Source organism: Mesoplodon bidens (genome assembly GCF_964165515.1).
Source record: "Mesoplodon bidens genome assembly, chromosome: 10".
NCBI lineage: Eukaryota > Metazoa > Chordata > Mammalia > Artiodactyla > Ziphiidae > Mesoplodon > Mesoplodon bidens.
The window spans coordinates 85,332,205-85,349,257 of record NC_138172.1 but is presented as its reverse complement, the minus strand read 5'-3'; the positions used below and the strand labels follow the sequence as shown (position 1 = coordinate 85,349,257).

At 41.1% G+C, this 17,053-nt stretch overlaps 2 protein-coding genes across 26 annotated transcripts in view; one reads left to right on the top strand and one right to left on the bottom strand.

Moving 5' to 3' along the window:
* The window catches only part of CARMIL1 (capping protein regulator and myosin 1 linker 1), a 317,704-nt gene extending 306,034 nt beyond the window's left edge, over positions 1 to 11,670 (top strand). The window contains exons 35-38 of one of the 3 annotated variants that reach the window (XM_081245157.1): positions 263 to 466; positions 1,669 to 1,809; positions 4,108 to 4,254; positions 10,181 to 11,670. In XM_081245157.1, the coding sequence (XP_081101283.1) occupies positions 263 to 466; positions 1,669 to 1,809; positions 4,108 to 4,254; positions 10,181 to 10,317 (629 nt within the window). In that variant the 3' untranslated portion in view covers positions 10,318 to 11,670. Of the gene's footprint in view, positions 1 to 262; positions 467 to 1,668; positions 1,810 to 4,104; positions 4,255 to 10,180 lie in introns of all 3 variants that reach the window. The other 2 variants (XM_081245156.1, XM_081245158.1) reach the window with 2 other exon arrangements.
* The window catches only part of SLC17A1 (solute carrier family 17 member 1), a 269,472-nt gene that overhangs the window by 31,846 nt on the left and 220,573 nt on the right, over positions 1 to 17,053 (bottom strand). For 21 of the 23 annotated variants that reach the window (XR_014016750.1, XR_014016751.1, XR_014016752.1 and 18 more), the window contains 5 exons: positions 10,109 to 10,279; positions 9,453 to 9,630; positions 8,142 to 8,215; positions 5,447 to 5,650; positions 4,671 to 4,725 (listed from right to left, as the gene is read on the bottom strand). The gene's annotated coding sequence lies outside the window, so the exon portion shown is untranslated. The remainder of the gene's footprint in view (positions 1 to 4,670; positions 4,726 to 5,446; positions 5,651 to 8,141; positions 8,216 to 9,452; positions 9,631 to 10,108; positions 10,280 to 17,053) is intronic. The other 2 variants (XR_014016763.1, XR_014016764.1) reach the window with 1 other exon arrangement.

The window sequence follows — 17,053 nt, the reverse complement described above, 5'->3', positions numbered from 1 at the left end:
ACAGCACAGGGAATATAGCCAATATTTTATAATAACGTTATATGGAGTATAATCTATAAAAGTATTGAGCCACTATGTTGTACACATGACACTAATATAATACTGTAAGTCAACTATACTTCAATTAAATAAAATATCTGATGAGAAATGACAAGAAACCATTACAGCAGTTTGCACCAGACTTCCACCTTCAAAGGGCTGGTTTCTTTCACCTTTGATTTTTACAGTAAAGTGCTTTTTGTACTCATTTTCATTTTAAAAGTGCCTAAAGTGCATCCAGAGAACCGCTTCGGTTTGGGAACACCAGAAAAGAACACCAAAGCAGAGCTCAAGGTGGAGGCGGGCTCCAGGTCCCGGAGCATTTCCAGCAGGCCCACCAGCCCGAAGCCCCTCCTGCAGTCCCCCAAACCCAGCCTGCCGGTGCGGCCCACCATCCCGCAGAAACCGAGAACCGCCTCACGGCCTGGTAAGGGTTTTTGCTGGTCAGGAAGTGACGTGACACCATGACCGGGCCTCCACAGCTGGTTTCCGGGGCGGCTGGTGAACGTGGAGGGGGCGTGTGTGCGGGAGGGGCCGTGAGAAACCTGCCAGAGTGACAAAGGCTGACGGGTGCCTTCATTCAGCACTGAGGTCACCCACTCAGGGACTGTCCTTGTGCTCAGGGCTACGGCTCAGAGGCAGGATGGATAAAGCAGCCTCGTGGGGTGCTGACCCCTTGACAGGGCTCAGTGTAGCTTTCTGAAAGCTGTGTCCTGGTGCTCCGACCCTCCAGAAGGCCACAGTTTAAGGATGAGGCCCACAAATAGGGAATGCAGAAGTTGCTGTGTTTTTAATCCCATAGCCTGTGAAATATTTAGGGTTTAGAACAGGGCTTGGCAAACTATGGGCCTGTTTTTGTAAATAACGTGTCATGGGCACACAGCCCCACCGTCTGTGTATACCACAGCCCAGCCCCCCCACACACACACACACCAAACTGAGAATTACTTTGCTGGTGATAGAGCAGAGAAAGGAGTGCAATGCAGTTAATCCTTTCAATTAGACTGAAACAGGACAGCCTTTAGCATTAAGAGACGAGAGTTCTAATCCTACCTATTTTGCCATCTTTTTAGCTTAGCAGGTCATTCAGTCTCTCCAGTTGTACAGTGCTCACCACAGTCCTTTCTGGTTCTCAAAGTCCATGATTCTAAGTTATTCTTACTGATCTCAGTATGTGTGTGTAGGTATGTGCACCTCCACTCCTGAAAGCGCAAATGTATGTTATATACATATGGTGACCACTTTACTGGATTTGACAACAGGTAAAGGCAATGTGTTATAACTATCACGTATTTTAAGAGAAGCAAATAGCCTTTGTGTTTGAGGCAGAGGGAGTATTTATTTCACTTACAGTCTAATTTTCAAATACCAGCTCACTGAAATTCTGAAATTGAAATTCTATCTGCAAGATAAATTCACATCTGCAGATTTTAACTCTTCGTAAGTTTTCATTATTTTTCTCTCTATTGTTTGTTACTTCACTGAGCTATGAAGCTAGTTTTGGGCCAGAAAAATTCTCTGCTGCTTTTAAAAAGATTATTAGTCATTTGTTTTTAAAGATTAACCCAGCTTATACTTTAGGAATCCAGTTTGTGAGACAGGTTGATTCATGTCTTTGTGTCTCCATAGAGGACATCCCAGACTCTCCATCCAGCCCGGATTCCCCTAAAGTCGCTCTTCTTCCGCCTGTCCTGAAAAAGGTTCCTTCGGACAAGGAGAGAGAGAGCCAGGGCAGCCCACAGCCCAGTCCCAGGACGTTTTCCCGGGAAGGTAAGACATTTTTTCTCTGAGTGAGCTCTCCGCAAGGAGAGTCATTTCAAGCGGAAGGAATTAATCTTGGACTCAACTTGTATCCTAGAGTTTGTCGGTCAGCTCAGCGTCCCTTGGATTAAATTTTGGAACCAGTGCAGTTCTTTGTTCAGAAACTTGATTCAACATTGTTGGTAACACTGGGTCTTAAAGAAGGACCATATACAGGGAATAAAAGCCTAACGGAGACACTCAGCCCAAAGATCTTTGTAGTAATAATCTCTAGATACTCCTGAACTGACTCCCGGTGTATTAGAAGTGCACACTCAGAGTGTTTTGTGACTCATTTGGTTGCTCCCTGTAGGTTTCTAGGTCCCATCATTGCTTAGAGGAGCTCCCCCTGGTGGTCAGTCACCTTGTCAGTCACGTTGCTATGGTTCAGGAGCAGCTCGCACAGGCCTGGGAGACGCTGTGGATTGCTAGCTCGCTCAGTCGTGAGGTCAGATGATCCTCATTCTCAAAAGTGTGTCATCTGCATGGATGCTCTCAGGGCATCATGGCACCAGTGTGTGCCTTCTAATTTGCTGAGGTGGGAGCAGCACAAGGTAGTCCCGGGACTTGAATCTCATCTCCCAGAATCAGATCAAATGTCGGTAGCAGTGGAGGCGAGGGGTGTTCGGGGTGTCTTCCGCACCCCACCAGGTCTTTCCCCCACTCCTCCCATTCTGTTCAATGCACAGTTGCCTTTGGGGTTCTGTCCTTCATAAAGTGTAATGTAATTGCCATCTCTAAGCCCCACCTATAAAGAAATTCTAGAGCCATTGTCACCCATGTCCAGAGAGCTCTCAGTGTGGTTTGGAGTTGCTTGGTTTTATTTTATTGTTTGATGCTCTAGAATTCTTTGACCGCTCTGACATCTTCCTCCCTTGGGCCATTTTCTTTTATTCATGATGGTCTTGGGTTGAAGTTAATAGATAGTGTTTGTGATACAGGGCTTGGTATTACAGCCACAGCCTTTGGAAGTCTTGGTGTAGGAAGAGGAAACTTTGGTGGTGCCAGGTCAGAGACTGGAGCCAGCGAGCGTCCCTGATAGGCCCACTCACACCACACAGCCCCACCCCTCATTTGCCCATCTTTCTGCAACTGCTGACTTTGCGTCTTTACTTATAAGGAAGCTTTGAAAATGCCTGAGAGAATTTTGTTGGAGAGAAATGGAGAGGCATGGAGGGATGGTAGGGGTAAGTAGGAATGCTCATCTCAGATGGAAGGATTAAAAAGAAAGGGGGAGAAGGTTGAACAAGAAATAATTGCTTAACATTTTTGAAAAATGATGTTTTCTAAGACGCCTGGCTATATGATCAGACAAGGCCTAGAGTCACCCACCAGCCTCATGAGTAACAGCACGTACCATGGAGCCTCTAGTTAACGAAGTGGGTGAAATACTGGATGCTGCTTGTGTGCCCATTGCTGCTTTGAAAAATTCAGGTGTTCTTTGCCCAGGAACTTAGGAATGAATGAGTTGCTTCTCAGACATTTCATAGCTTCAGGGATAGAGTTTGATTCCCTTCCTCACTCCCCCCAGCAGCAAATACTATGGATGGTTTGCAGCCCCATCTTTCCAGCTAAAGACTATAGAGCTGGGGAGACCATTGCTTTCCCCTCTGGCATCCGGGATAAGTTAATCACCGAGATCATTCTGATGATGTCGCTTGATACTGAAATTGGACTGAAAATCTAGCTGAGGTCTGAGCACGGTTTGTAAATGTCTGAGGTGGTAATATTTTGACTTCAGTTTATTTTTCAGCTTGTCCACTAAGCTGGCCCAGGAAGGAGAGCCGCTTGTGAGCCCTCTCTTTGTCTTTAGAAAAATGTTCCTGCTGTGCTCATTCCTATTTTCTTGTACATTATTCATGCTGGTTACTTCATTTCCTTGTTCTGTGCCTCCCTTTGGACTAGCGTGCCCAACTCATTTCTGAAACAGGTAAATGGCTGTGATCCTTCTGGATTATTCCATAGTGAATGTGACTTTCGCTAATCCATCTTGGAATCGAAATGGTAATGCGGGGGCCTTTTTATTAGTATCTTCTGGGGGCAGACTCAGCGCTCACCTCATTTTGCACGACATTTCCATAATGTTGGCTGTTGAATTCTGTAGATAACGGTATATCTGTTCAGGACCAACACTGAAGGTTCCTTGAATCTTAAGTGGGGTGGGTAAGCTGATATTTAAGTTTTATAGATTAATATTTTTTAATATTAATGTCAACATGATGTTATTTGCTACTACAAAGGGTAAAATGAATCCCTTTTCCTCAGTAGTGCAAAGAGGAGATTATTACAAAAGGCATTCAGATCATGACAGTGGCAAGCCTTCCAGTAGAGGGAAAAGACCTTCAAAACTGTACTCCACCATTGCAGAAGAGGAAGTGAATGCAATTGGGCACAGGAAGTCACAGCCAACAAATGGTTAGAGTCTTCAATTATCATCCCTCACTGTCCCAAAGCTTATGAACTGGCACTAACAAAAACAAACTTTGAGTAACTTCTATCCTGGGACTGGGTCAGGGATTATTCATAAACTGTTTTTTTTTTTTCTTTTTTCTAAATGGCAACAGGATGGTCCTTGCATTGGGGGCAAAAAGTATTGACTTAAAAATCTAAATTTAGAAATTCTTATGAGGAGGATCAAGTTACTTTGGAGTATGGTGACTTGTCCTTTCAAATTTCTGTGATCGTGGAGGTTTATTTTTATATTCAGGGTCATGTCTCCTATTCTCTCCCTTTCTCTCTTTACTCTTCTCTTAGATTTCAACTGGGATGGGGTCAGAAATTCTTAGAGTAGCACAGTTTATCCTTTAGAGAATGTTGGTCTAACACCTTACCTTACACTCTTTTAGGGAAGGATGCACGTGATCTTTGAGCGGACATTTCATGACCCTTTAGTAAGAAAGGAAAAGTACCAATTAACCTTTCACCCTCTAGGAACAATTTATACTATTTTACAGCAGTTACTCAATAACTTCTCTCTGCCATTTGACACTGTAGTAAATTCTGTAAAGTTATTTTCAGGTGAGGATAGTCCCAGGAGAGAAAAAGGAGACAGACTTTAAATCAGCTTTCGTCTCCAATGGGAAATTTTAGAACAAGCACTGCTGATTCAGAGAGGAAATGGCTTTTCTATGACTATTCATCATCTCCCTGGTTAATAACTTTTTATAAATATGACTTGAAAAGTCTTTTTTTAAAGGAAATTTTCATATCATAAAAGAAAAAGAATATAAAATATTCTGATATGTGAAATTTCCTTAAGGGACTTTTTCCCTTAGAAGAAGGCTTTTTTTCTTTCTGTAAAACTTTATCAGAGGTTAACATATGAGTGTCTTGGCTCCAGGGATAAAGTGCCCACAGCCCCGCAGTCTAGCCATAACCCCACATCCCTCAAGAGGGCAGGGCCCTGGAAGTGACCTTATAATAGGGATAATTTCCCTTTATTTTAAAAGGCTAAACCATTCTGAAACGTTAGCACTTATTGTTGATAAACCTCTCCCACCTTAGAGCTTAGTAGCTCACTGAGTTATGATTTCTCAAGTAGGAACTATTGTCTTTGAGTACTTCCCTTGACAGATTTAAACACAAAAACAACAAAGAAAACACCTACCAGCCCTCCACGAGCAACAGCATTTGGAATCAGCCTTCTTGGCCAGTACTGTTGGATGAGCCACGTACTCTGACTTGCCTGGTGGCCCGGCACACACTAGCCACATGACAGGGTGGAGTTACGGACATGCCCCACCACATAAAGCGAAGTCCATAGTCTGTAGATACGCATGGAACATTCTGTTTGGGCCGAGTAGCACTTGCCCTAGAGGAAACCAACCAACTTAGTCCTTCACTATTAAAGTACTTCCTTTGTGGTAGGTGTGTTCATAGACACACAATTACAGTAACTCTTTTCCCTGCAAGAGATTTTCTAAGAAAATGTGTTGTCTTCAAGTCACAGAAAAATTACATAAATGAACACCTAAGACACTTACTTTATGAAGAGAGAGAATTAATTCTTAGAGTATATTAAATCAGAGGCTCTATCTCTATATAGTGCCTCTTTTGATTAGGACACTCAAGGTTACATAGATGTTTCTAGATTTTGGAAATTTACATTTGAACTATTGCATCAGTTGACTCATATCATTTGTTAGTAACAAAGCACCACTTGATACAAAGTAATGTTCCTTCTTCAAGAGGTCACTAGAGCACTTTATACAACACACAGACAAGGAGCCCGCCTGCCAGTACCACATGGATCAGCCAGCGAGGCTTTGAGTTAGAGTAGAAATAAGATGAAGCCAGAGATAAGCCAAATCCTAGAAAGGCAAGAAATTCTGTGTCTCTCTGATTTTTTCATGACCTCTTTGGCTTAAAATTCTCATTGTGATGGGCTGCATCATATTTCGATGGAATTGAATAGGACCATCTTGATTTGCTTTACTGCCTTGATTCCTTGAACTATGGACAGGAAACCAAAAATGTAATTTTTACAGGAGCTTCAATCAAAGTAATTTTATGTATAATATTTTAATCCTGTTTTGTTAGTGCCGATTCCCAGCACTTGTCTTCACCCCTGCGAACTGCGTAGCAGTCTTTCTGAATAGTTTCCTGGTTAACAAATAGCATTCAGCAGAGCAATTCTATTAAACCACAGTGTGTACTTTAAGTGTTTTAAGAACAGCTTTGTTTATGCTAATAGCTTTCCTATTTTCCTAAATCATGTATCCGTGAAACAGAGGCTATTGTTCTCAAAGCATGCTACCTATTTTTATCACGATTATTCTGTTTGAATTGTGTGGCTATTTTAATATTGATGTGACAGGTAAAATGCTTACTTTCTTTTCCTGGAAGTACTTGTAACTGCCTCAAGTGATATGAATTTCATAGCATTTACGTTTAATCGTAAGCTCTGAGGTGTTCAGTAGAGTATGTCCTATTTTCTTGAAGAAAATAGTTGGTTTTGGCTTCGTATGCATTGTAATGCATTCTCTTTGTACAGGCCACCTTATTGTGAGATTCCTTTTACATATATCACTTTCTTCTTCCATAATTCAACCTATAGCCAAAACCTTGGCTGCGGCTTATTGTCTGTAAGCAACTGCTCTGTTCCCCAGTTTTCACCAGATCTGGGTTCTACTACCCCTACGTGAATTCTTCAAAAGAAATTTAATGGTTGGTTGGCACTTTGGGCCCTTGCCAGAGAGTATTAAAAAACCAGGGCCGACTGCTGAGTAGTATTTTAAGGTCATCATAATGTTTTCTCCTGGGAAATATGGAGGTCAGTGGAGCTTAAAATGAAGAAAACCTCAAATTTTTATATGAATCTCTAATTCTGAATTTATATGCACATTTCAGAAGCTTTAAAATTAGCATATATATGTATTTGCATATATATATATATATATATATATATATATATACGCAAAATCAGATCATCTTCAAGAATGACAGATTTCACATTTGAGCCTCTCTGGGCCAATTATCGCCACTGTAGACAGGATATGAATATACATGGAGTGTCTCTGTTGAACACATTGCCTGTTTACTTACTCAAGTATCTTTTATAATTTTAATGGTACCTGGAATGGTAATAAATATGTGTATAGACACATAATAGAGATGCTCCAGCACTTTAATGCTTGACTTATACAGTATATTAAAAAAATTAGATTGTTTTACTATACTTCTTTAATGTAAGAATTCACACATTAAAGCAGGCTGCCTCAGATTCCTCTGAATTAGTAGAGAGTCTAAATTCAGAAATATTGAACCTACTTCAATATAATTGTAATTAACATCCTAATCACATGCAATCAAATAATGCTGCCTAAAGGCTGGAAAACAAACTTGACAAAGAACATTCTTCCCCCTACAAAGTTGTTTGCACTAGTGATCTGGACTAATACTGTGTGCTTTGGCTTCCAAACTCAAAGTTAGTTGTGCAACTAGTTCCTTGATCTCACCATGCCTCAGTTTTCCTATCCAAGAAAGGTGCCTACCTATGATACAAAGAAAATGTCAGCCTGCTACTAGACTGAGTGTCACATTCACAACTGGTAGAGTTAAGCCAATGACAGTGAATATTTTTAGAATAAAGTTTTAGATAATGGCACCGCCCTAGTGAAGTGGTGTGACAGTCCCCCAGAAAGAGCAGGTTATTAGTCCTCTCAGTGACTGTCGGACAAATGAAAAGTTTTCCTTTCACAACTGGTGCCAACTCAGAAACCAGCCTGTTAACTTGCCCCCCGCCATCCCTGGAGGACTCAAAAACTAGTGTCACTTGGGTGGAGGCTAAAGGACAAGCTTACTTTTTGCAGGGAAGATTCCTGTGTTGGATTTCTCTCAGTTTCGCTTAGCCCTGGTCCAGGTTCTCGGTTTTTATCTGTGACAGAAACATATTTGATTGCATGAATTTCTCCATTTTTAGAGAGTAGTCTGATGTCATATCATGTAACATCAGTTAGACCTGGGATTTCAAGGAAGCCTAAAATATTGGGAAGGATGAAAAGTTTTAATCTAAGAAAAAAAGCTAATATGTTTACTCCGAAGACAAATGAGCAATGTATCACCATACTTATTTCTTCCTTAGAGCTTGTAGTGTTGGAAGTTTTTGAGTAATACTTATTTTAGTTTTAAAATGAATGAATAAAATTTCCCAGCAGTTTTCACTAGTAATGCTCTACTTTGAGGTTAGATTATTTATTGCACAGTATTTCAAGATGAAAATATTATAAATTTTCTCTATTAACTCCTGTTCATAATACACACACAAGTTGAGAACTTAAATACTTTGAGTATTATTGAATACTATCAAATTGGCTTCATGATAAAGGGCAAACTATTTATAGAAAATTATTTACTTTTCCAAAACCTGGCTTGTTAACAACTTTCAAAGGACCAAACACATTTAATTTTTTTACCCAATTCAAGCTAAAAAATAAAAATCAATATATAACATTTATTCATTGCTTTTCCCCTCCATCTGAGAATTTGCTCAAAGCTGTTGGGTAAAAAGAAGTCAAAAAATTTTTAAAAATTACTTACTTGTATGGTGAGATTTGAAAGTTTATCCTTTTCAGAATTGAGTAATTTCAATTTAATGTAATTAACTAAACTTAAATTTTTATTGTCTAGAGGTCAGAATCTGGCCCTGACAGCAGGAGTGGCAGGAGAAGTACTTTATTATGTTTGCATTTTGACTATTAGGTTTCATGAGCTTTCACTTCCTGAAACCATTCTTTAGCAGAGTAAACATTTAAGTAGCCAAGATGAGTTTTTTAGCATAATGCTAACATCGAAATGATTAGAAGCAGCAAATGAATCCTCTTGCTTTTCCAGGACTATGTTCCTGGTTGGATCATTTAAACTTCTGAGTAGTGAGGTAGCTGTACTCTTTCCAGCCACATAAAGTGCATGGGTTTGGTATTTTTAGCTTAAGTGGTGTCTCTACAATAGACTTGGTGGGTAATATTTAATAACCCTTAACAGTCATGCTGGAGTGTGGCATTTGAACCTTTCCCAAGGTATAGTAGCAGTGAAGCTATGATCTAGTTGGAAAGAACATGGGCTTTGGAGAAAGATTTGGTTTAAATCCCGATTCCAAGTTTTATGGAACCTACCCCGTAGCTGTGAAGAGTAGCAATGATAAAACAGAGCGCCTGGCAGGACACATCACGAAGGCTCAGTCCGGTGATTGTTCTCTCATCGTTGCTTTGTAGAGACACAGCAGATCCTTCATATTTATATGTGAGCAGAACAGGCAACAAAAATGGTAGTTTTTTACCTGGAGGCTGGTTCCTAGAGGATTGAATATAGGCAGTATTAATTCATCTCTACAAGACTTTAAACATTTCCTAGCGAGTGGAACTGAGGTTTTCTAAGACATAGAAAACCCTGACAAGGATTACTGGGGCCTCTGCTTATATCCCGTCCCTGAAGCAGGGATGGCCAACCCTAAATGGTCCACCTCAGGGCTCTGCACTGCATGAGGGGGCAGCTGTGACTGAGGAGGTCACCTGGGGCACAGTGGCTTCAGTGCTCCTCCTTCCTGGCCTCTCCCTTCGCTCCCACCCACACCCTCACCTTCTGGGGTCCTTGCCCTCAGATGGTCAACCACATCTATGAGAGGCTCACCCTCTCATAGACTGGGGTTTTTCTGTTTTGTTTTGTTGGTTTGTTTTTAATTTCTGTCTAGAGTCTTGAAGTGTACTTGGCAAGTTGTTTTTGAGCAAGTTCATCCCGACCCCTCCCACTCTTCAGGGCCCCTGCATCTCACGCCATTACTGCTCAGGCCACTGGCATCTTCTTTTTCATCAACTATAATGACTTCCTTTCCTTTCTGTTTCAGTGTCCAGGAGAAGCTGGGGCCAGCAGGCCCAGGAGTGTCAAGAACAAAAGCAGTGGTCCTCCAGTAAAGATGGCCAGCAAGGCAGCAAATCCAGTGACTCTGGGGAAGAAGCAGAAAAAGAGTTTATTTTTGTGTAACGGTCACCCCCGTAGAAGTCTTACCATGCGGGGTGCGTTTGCTGGCCATCAGAGAGGAACCAAGGGCAACACCTCTTCCTACTTCCTAAGCATCTTCTCTTGGTGCTTTTTCCTTTGTCCTTTCCCGCCCCCCCAAAACTGAAAAAGATCCATCTCTCAGTAATCAATCAAAGCACATGTCTGATCTTCTCCCAACCCTTAGCATTTGATTTCTATGCATTCCTTCATATGCCTTCAGTGAATGCCAGCAATTATCCCATGGGCCCTACTTGAATTTCTCTGAGGCAGCTAGTTTGCCCTGTAAGATGAGTCTTGGGAGGTAAACAAAGTAACTGGACACACACTCACAAGTAACACCATCCAGCTGACCCTGGGGTACTGCTGCATGTACCTGTGTCAAATCTGCACTTGACTTGATAGAGCAATTTATTCTTGATGTATGCAATTGCACACTGTAATTATATTAACAGAGCACACTAATAATTTGTATAAATTATATATATTAGATCTTGGGTATGGTTTTTGCATTCTCCCGTGGGGAACTTCTTCCTTCCCAATGTGGAATTGTACATTTAAACTTGGTCTGGTGACCTTTGTGATACCATCAACAAGCAAGTTAAGAACTGAGTGAAAGGCCCGTGGCTGGTGCTACCATGTGCCCAGATTAATGTATATAGTTGACTGGAATGAGGTTTTATGAATATTCGTGTTTTTTGAAGGCCTTTAATTTCTGTCTGCATATTAGCTTTTAACGTGTGATTAAGAGAGAATACTTTGACACCTGTAAAAAAATCAAACTACTACTTTTTAAGACATTTCACAAATATTCACTTACATTACATGCTGAAGCTATTTTATTCATATGTATATTTATACCAATAAAATGATTTTACAAGTGGAATTGTGACTTTCTCCAGTGACTTTTTTAGTGAGGATTGGCTTGTGGTGATGAACTTTGTTTTCCAAAAATCCACAATAACCACAGTTCCCAGATAATCAAAAACCTATTACATTCCAAATAAATGCAACTTGCTAATTCCATAGACTGCTCTCACCTTTGGCGAAGGGATGAAATTCATCGGAAGGTTACATTATGAGTGTCCAAGAGAGCCCACTCAGGCCAAATGACAGGGCCAGATGATGGAGTGGGGGCCTGAGTCGCTCAGAAAATACCAAGGCACTGTGAGATGAGCAGGACTACTGCTAGGAGGGGTCTGGGAATCTTCACCTAAGTTACAGACCATGGTTATCCTACTGGTGCCGTGTGCAAGCCCTAAACTAAGAATGAGGCTATCGGTCATTCACACCCCATCCCAGATATACCAAACAGGGGCCAAAAAAGCCAGGAATCACTCTGTTTTGAGGACGCATCGTTGGATGGCTAGATTGGGCAGGCTGACCTTCCAAATTTATTTTGCCTTAGTTTAACATGGGTTGGTCTGGGTCTACTTTGCAGAAGCCATTGGCCAGCAATTGGGCAGGCATGTGTCAGGTGCTGGAAAGAAGTCAAAGTGCAATTAAAAAATGGCCACTGAAAATACAGGAAGAGGATAACCAACACCTGGTTATTTACGATGGGGAGCTCCACCTGTGGTAGAAAAGATGTTCTCATGCCTTTGATCCTGCCCCATTCTGGCTTGTTTCCCCATGTGATCCAGCTTCTCCTGTTCATGATCCACTTTAACACTCTCCATTTGCAAAATAATATTCCCAGAGGAAATTTTGCAAATTTGAAGGGAAAACAATGACTCATTTCTTTTTTGTGAAAGAAAATATATGGAAAAATTACAACAGAAAATCTAAGGAGGAAGCGCAGCCCTGGTTTTTCAAAAATGTTGCACCTGTCCTCAACCCCTAGTGTGCAAATCCTAAATTGAGATGGCCATGAAAAGATTTAGCATTTTTTTACTTGCTAGATTAAAAGCACTGCCCAAGTGTGGCCCTGCTGTAGAAACCATTTGGAGTTCATTCTCTGCCTGTTCCTCTTTTTTTCTTCAGAGCAAGAACGTTAACCAATACCTTCTATAGGTTGTTGAAGGAGCCCAGTAGGAGGTCTTGGTAGAAGGCTCTAGATTGAGGCTGACCCTCATGTCCACTCTATAAGGTGCTAAGGAAATAGAGGTTTCAGACCCTCAAGGGTTGTCACTGCTGTGTTTGGGGTCCTGCTCTTCCTAAGGTATGCAGTCAACTAGGAACCTGCATTCCCGACTCTCATTTAGCCCAGAACCCAACCCCTTGGCCAAATTGCTGAAGACCAGAGTAGGGAAGATGAAGGAAAATGGAAGGATGATGAGAGTGTATTTTTTCTCTTGCATTTTGATTTTTCGTTTTGTCTCTCCTGAGTTTTGACTGGACAAAGTAGAACTTTAAAATCCCTGCTACAGTCTCTTCAGTAAGTGGTGCTAGGAAAACTGGACAGCTACATGAAAAAAATGAAATCAGAACACTCCTTAACATCAAACACAAAAATAAGCTCAAAATGGATTAAAAACCTAAATGTAATGCTGGATATTATAAAACTCTCAGAGAAAAACATCGGCAGAACACTCTCCAACATAAATTGCAGCAAGATCTTTTATGGTCCACCTCCTAGAGTAATGAAAATAAACAAATTGGGCCTATTGAAACTTACAAGCTTTTGCACAGCAAAGGAAACCATAAACAAAATGAAAAGACAACCCACAGAATGGGAAAAAATATTTGCAGATGAAGTAACTGACAAGGGATTAATATCCAAAATATACAAACAGCTCATGCAGCTGAATATCAAAAAACCAAACAACCCAATCAAAAAATGGGCAGAAGATCTAAACAGACATTTCTCCAAAGAAGACATACAGATGGCCAACAGACACATGAAAAGATGCTCAACGTCACTAATTATTAGAGAAATGCAAATCAAAACTATAGTGAGGTATCACCTTGCACCAGTCAGAATGGCCATCATCAAAAAAATCTACAAGCAATAAATGCTGGAGAGGGTGTGGAGAAAAGGGAACCCTCCTACACTGTTGGTGGGAATGTAAGTTGGTGTAGCCACTGTGGAGAACAGTATGGAGCTTCCTTAAAAAACTAAGAATAGAGCTACCATATGATCCAGCAATCCCACTCCTGGGCATATATCTGGAGAAAACCATAATTCAAAAAGATACATGCACCCCAGTGTTCATCGCAGCACTATTTACAGTAGCCAAGACATCGAAGCAACCTAAATGTCCATTGACAGGAATAGATAAAGAAGATATGGTACATATATACAATGGAATGTTACTCAGCCATAAAAAAAGAATGAAATAATGCCATTTGCAGCAACATGGATGGACCTAGAGATCACCATACTAAGTGAAGTAAGTCAGACAAAGAAAGACAAATATCATATGATATTGCTTATATGTGGAATCTAAAAAAGAGGTACAGATTAACTTATCTACAAAACAGAAATAGATTTACAGATGTAGAAAACAGACTTATGGTTACCAGGGGGTAAGAGGGAGGAAGGGATAAACTGGGAGACTGGGACTGACATATACACACTACTATATATAAAATAGATAACTAATAAGGACCTACTGTATAGCACAGGGAATTCTACTCAATACACTGTAATGGCCTATATGGGAAAAGAATCTAAAAAACAGTGGATATATGTATATGTATAACTGATTCACTTTGCTGTACACCTGAAACTAACACAACATTATAAGTCAACTATAATAAAAATTAAAAAAAATAAAAACTATTTATAAAAAAATTTTTTTTAATAAATAAAATTTAAAAATCTATGCTTTGTGGCTTCCCTGGTGGCGCAGTGGTTGAGAGTCCGCCTGCTGATGCAGGGGACACGGGTTCATGCCCCGGTCCGGGAAGATCCCACATGCCATGGAGCAGCTAGGCCCGTGAACCATGGCCGCTGAGCCTGCGCGTCCAGAGCCTGTGCTCTGCAACCAGAGAGGCCACAACAGTGAGAGGCCCGCGTACCGCAGGGAAAAAAAAAAATCCATGCTTTGAAGCAGCCTGGCCCTCACCTCTCCTCCTTCACAGTACAGGCCTGGGGCTGGGCAAACTACTCAGCGAGTTGTTTTACTGGAGCCTCCCAGCCCCCTGCAACTATAGCTCACACACACACCTCATGTGACACAAAGCTGAGCACAGGAGAAGCTTGATTCACTAACATGGGCCATCAATTTCATCTGCTGGTAACATAATTAACGTATATTAAGATCTATGTGATGTTTGTCTCACATCTAGACATGGCAGAGCAATGAATTTGGCTTCTTTGGATCACTCGGCACCTGCCCCGAGCCAGGGTCGTCTGCCTGGGGTTTGGAATGTTGATCACTGTTGGCCACCATCCCCCAAACTGCCAAGGTTCAAAATGTAGAACAAAGCACGTGAGACCCACACACTGCATCTCAAAGATTTCTTGGTCTAAGGTCAGATTTTTACCTTGTTCCATAATCACACCTTGAATTTGTAGCTTCCTTGGTGAAGGAAAAATTTCTTATGAATTAGATGCTCTCCCCCGTTAGAGATTTCTCACACTAGGTATCCCTCCAAGGGTAATATCCGTGCTGTTATTCAATGGTGGCAAATATGAATAGAACTAGTGTGATATATCCATACTTTCTAATTACAGCTTGCATTAGATTTAACTCAGAATGAGGCTGTCACACTGTACGCACCGTTTACATTGTGGGCCTGTTTCATGCATCCATACCCAACCCAGTACTTTGGGATTAGGCACAACTCTGCACCTCCTTGCCATACTGTGATCATGAAGTCTTTTTTCACAATAAAAGCATACATTTAACCTGTTTCTTAAGGTGTGAAGGAATTATCTCAAAGACAAATATTGTCAAGGTGGCAGATACTCCTTCCACATGATCAGAGGAGCCTGGCTGGATGCAGAAAAACCACTGCTGGGAAGATGTGCTTTGACCTCCTAGACACTGAATCCCTGAAGAGAATTCAGAGGTGTGCTGTACATGGATTCTTCCGTAGAACAGGGTCCTTACGCATGGCAGTAACCATGGAGGAGGGAGCCCTGGAACCAGGCCTGCAGAGTGGGAGGTGTTGGTACAGGGGGCAGCTCATGTTAGGGATGTTCCTAGATCCATCCAAAGGGTCAAGAGGTCACCGTCTTCTCTCAGGTCCTCAGAGGGGAGAGTAAAGGCAGGCTGTTTCCTACTTATGAGATCAAAAGAGTTCAAGGGGACATCTGACCCTTTGGTGGCACATTCACATTGTGGCCTGGCCAGTCCTGGAAGCCTGTTCTCTCAGTAATCAAATTATTTTGAGGCTGGCTCCTCATGGACCACCTTCTTACTTTGATCACACCACCAGGTAACCTTATTCCCTTCCAAGGCTACAATTCGCATCTTGGTGATGACGTCCCCCTTAGGATGATCCATGGACATCAGAAATAATTGTATCCACTAATTAAACTTAAAAGCTTTTGCACAGCAAAGGAAACCATAAACAAAATGAAAAGACAACCCTCAGAATGGGAAAAAATATTTGTAAATGAAGCAACTGACAAGGGATTAATCTCCAAAATATACCAACAGCCCATGCAGTTCAATATCAAAGAAACGAACAACCCAATCAAAAACTGGGTGGAAGATCTAAATAGACATTTCTCCAAAGAAAACATGCAGATGGCCAACAGACACATGAAAACATGCTAAACACCACAAATTATTAGAGAAACACAAATCAAAACTATAGTGAGGTATCACCTCACACAGGTCAGAATGGCCTTCATCAAAAAATGAGCAAACAATAAATGCTGGAGAGGGTGTGGAGAAAAGGGAACCCTCCTACACTGTTGGTGGGAATGTAAGTTGGTGCAGCCACTATGGAGAACAGTATGGAGGTTCCTTAAAAAACTTAAAACAGAGCTACCTTATGATCCAGCAATCCCACTCCTGGGCATATATCTGAAGAAAACCATAATTCACAAAGATTACATGCACCCCAGTGTTCATTGCAGCACTATTTACAATAGCCAAGACATGGAAGCAACCTAAATGTCCACTGACAGAGGAATGGATAAAGATGTGGTACATATATACAATGGAATATTACTCAGCCATAAAAAGGAACAAAATAGTGCCCTTTGCAGAGATGTGGATGGACCTAGAGACTGTCATAGAGTGAATGAAGTTAAGTCAGAAAGAGAAAAACAAATATCATATCACTTATATGTGGAATCTAGATAAATGATACAGATAAAGTTATTTGCAAAGCAGAAATACAGTCACAGATGTAGACAATAAACTTATGCTTACCAAAGGGGGAAAGGGGGATGGGATGAACTGGGAGTTTGGGATTGACATTTATACATACTACTATATATAAAATAGATAACTAATGAGAACCTACTGTATAGCACAGGGAACTCCACTCAATGCTCTGTGGTGACCTAAATGGGAAGGGAATTTTAACAAGAGTGGATATAGGTATACGTATAACTGATTCACTTTGCTGTCACCTGAAATTAACACAACGTTGTAAAGCAACTATACTCTAAAAAATTAATTTAAAAAAAAGAAATAATCATGTCCAATACCAGTGATTCATGAGTGTAAAGTGACCATGAGGCATGCCCAGTAATGACAAAAATCAAACTTTGTGATAACTGTAGAGATTTAGGACTCACAAGACCCAACTCTTGATGGAGATAAGGGGTCAGAAGCACCATGCCCTTCCATTTCTATAGAGCGGAAACTGATTT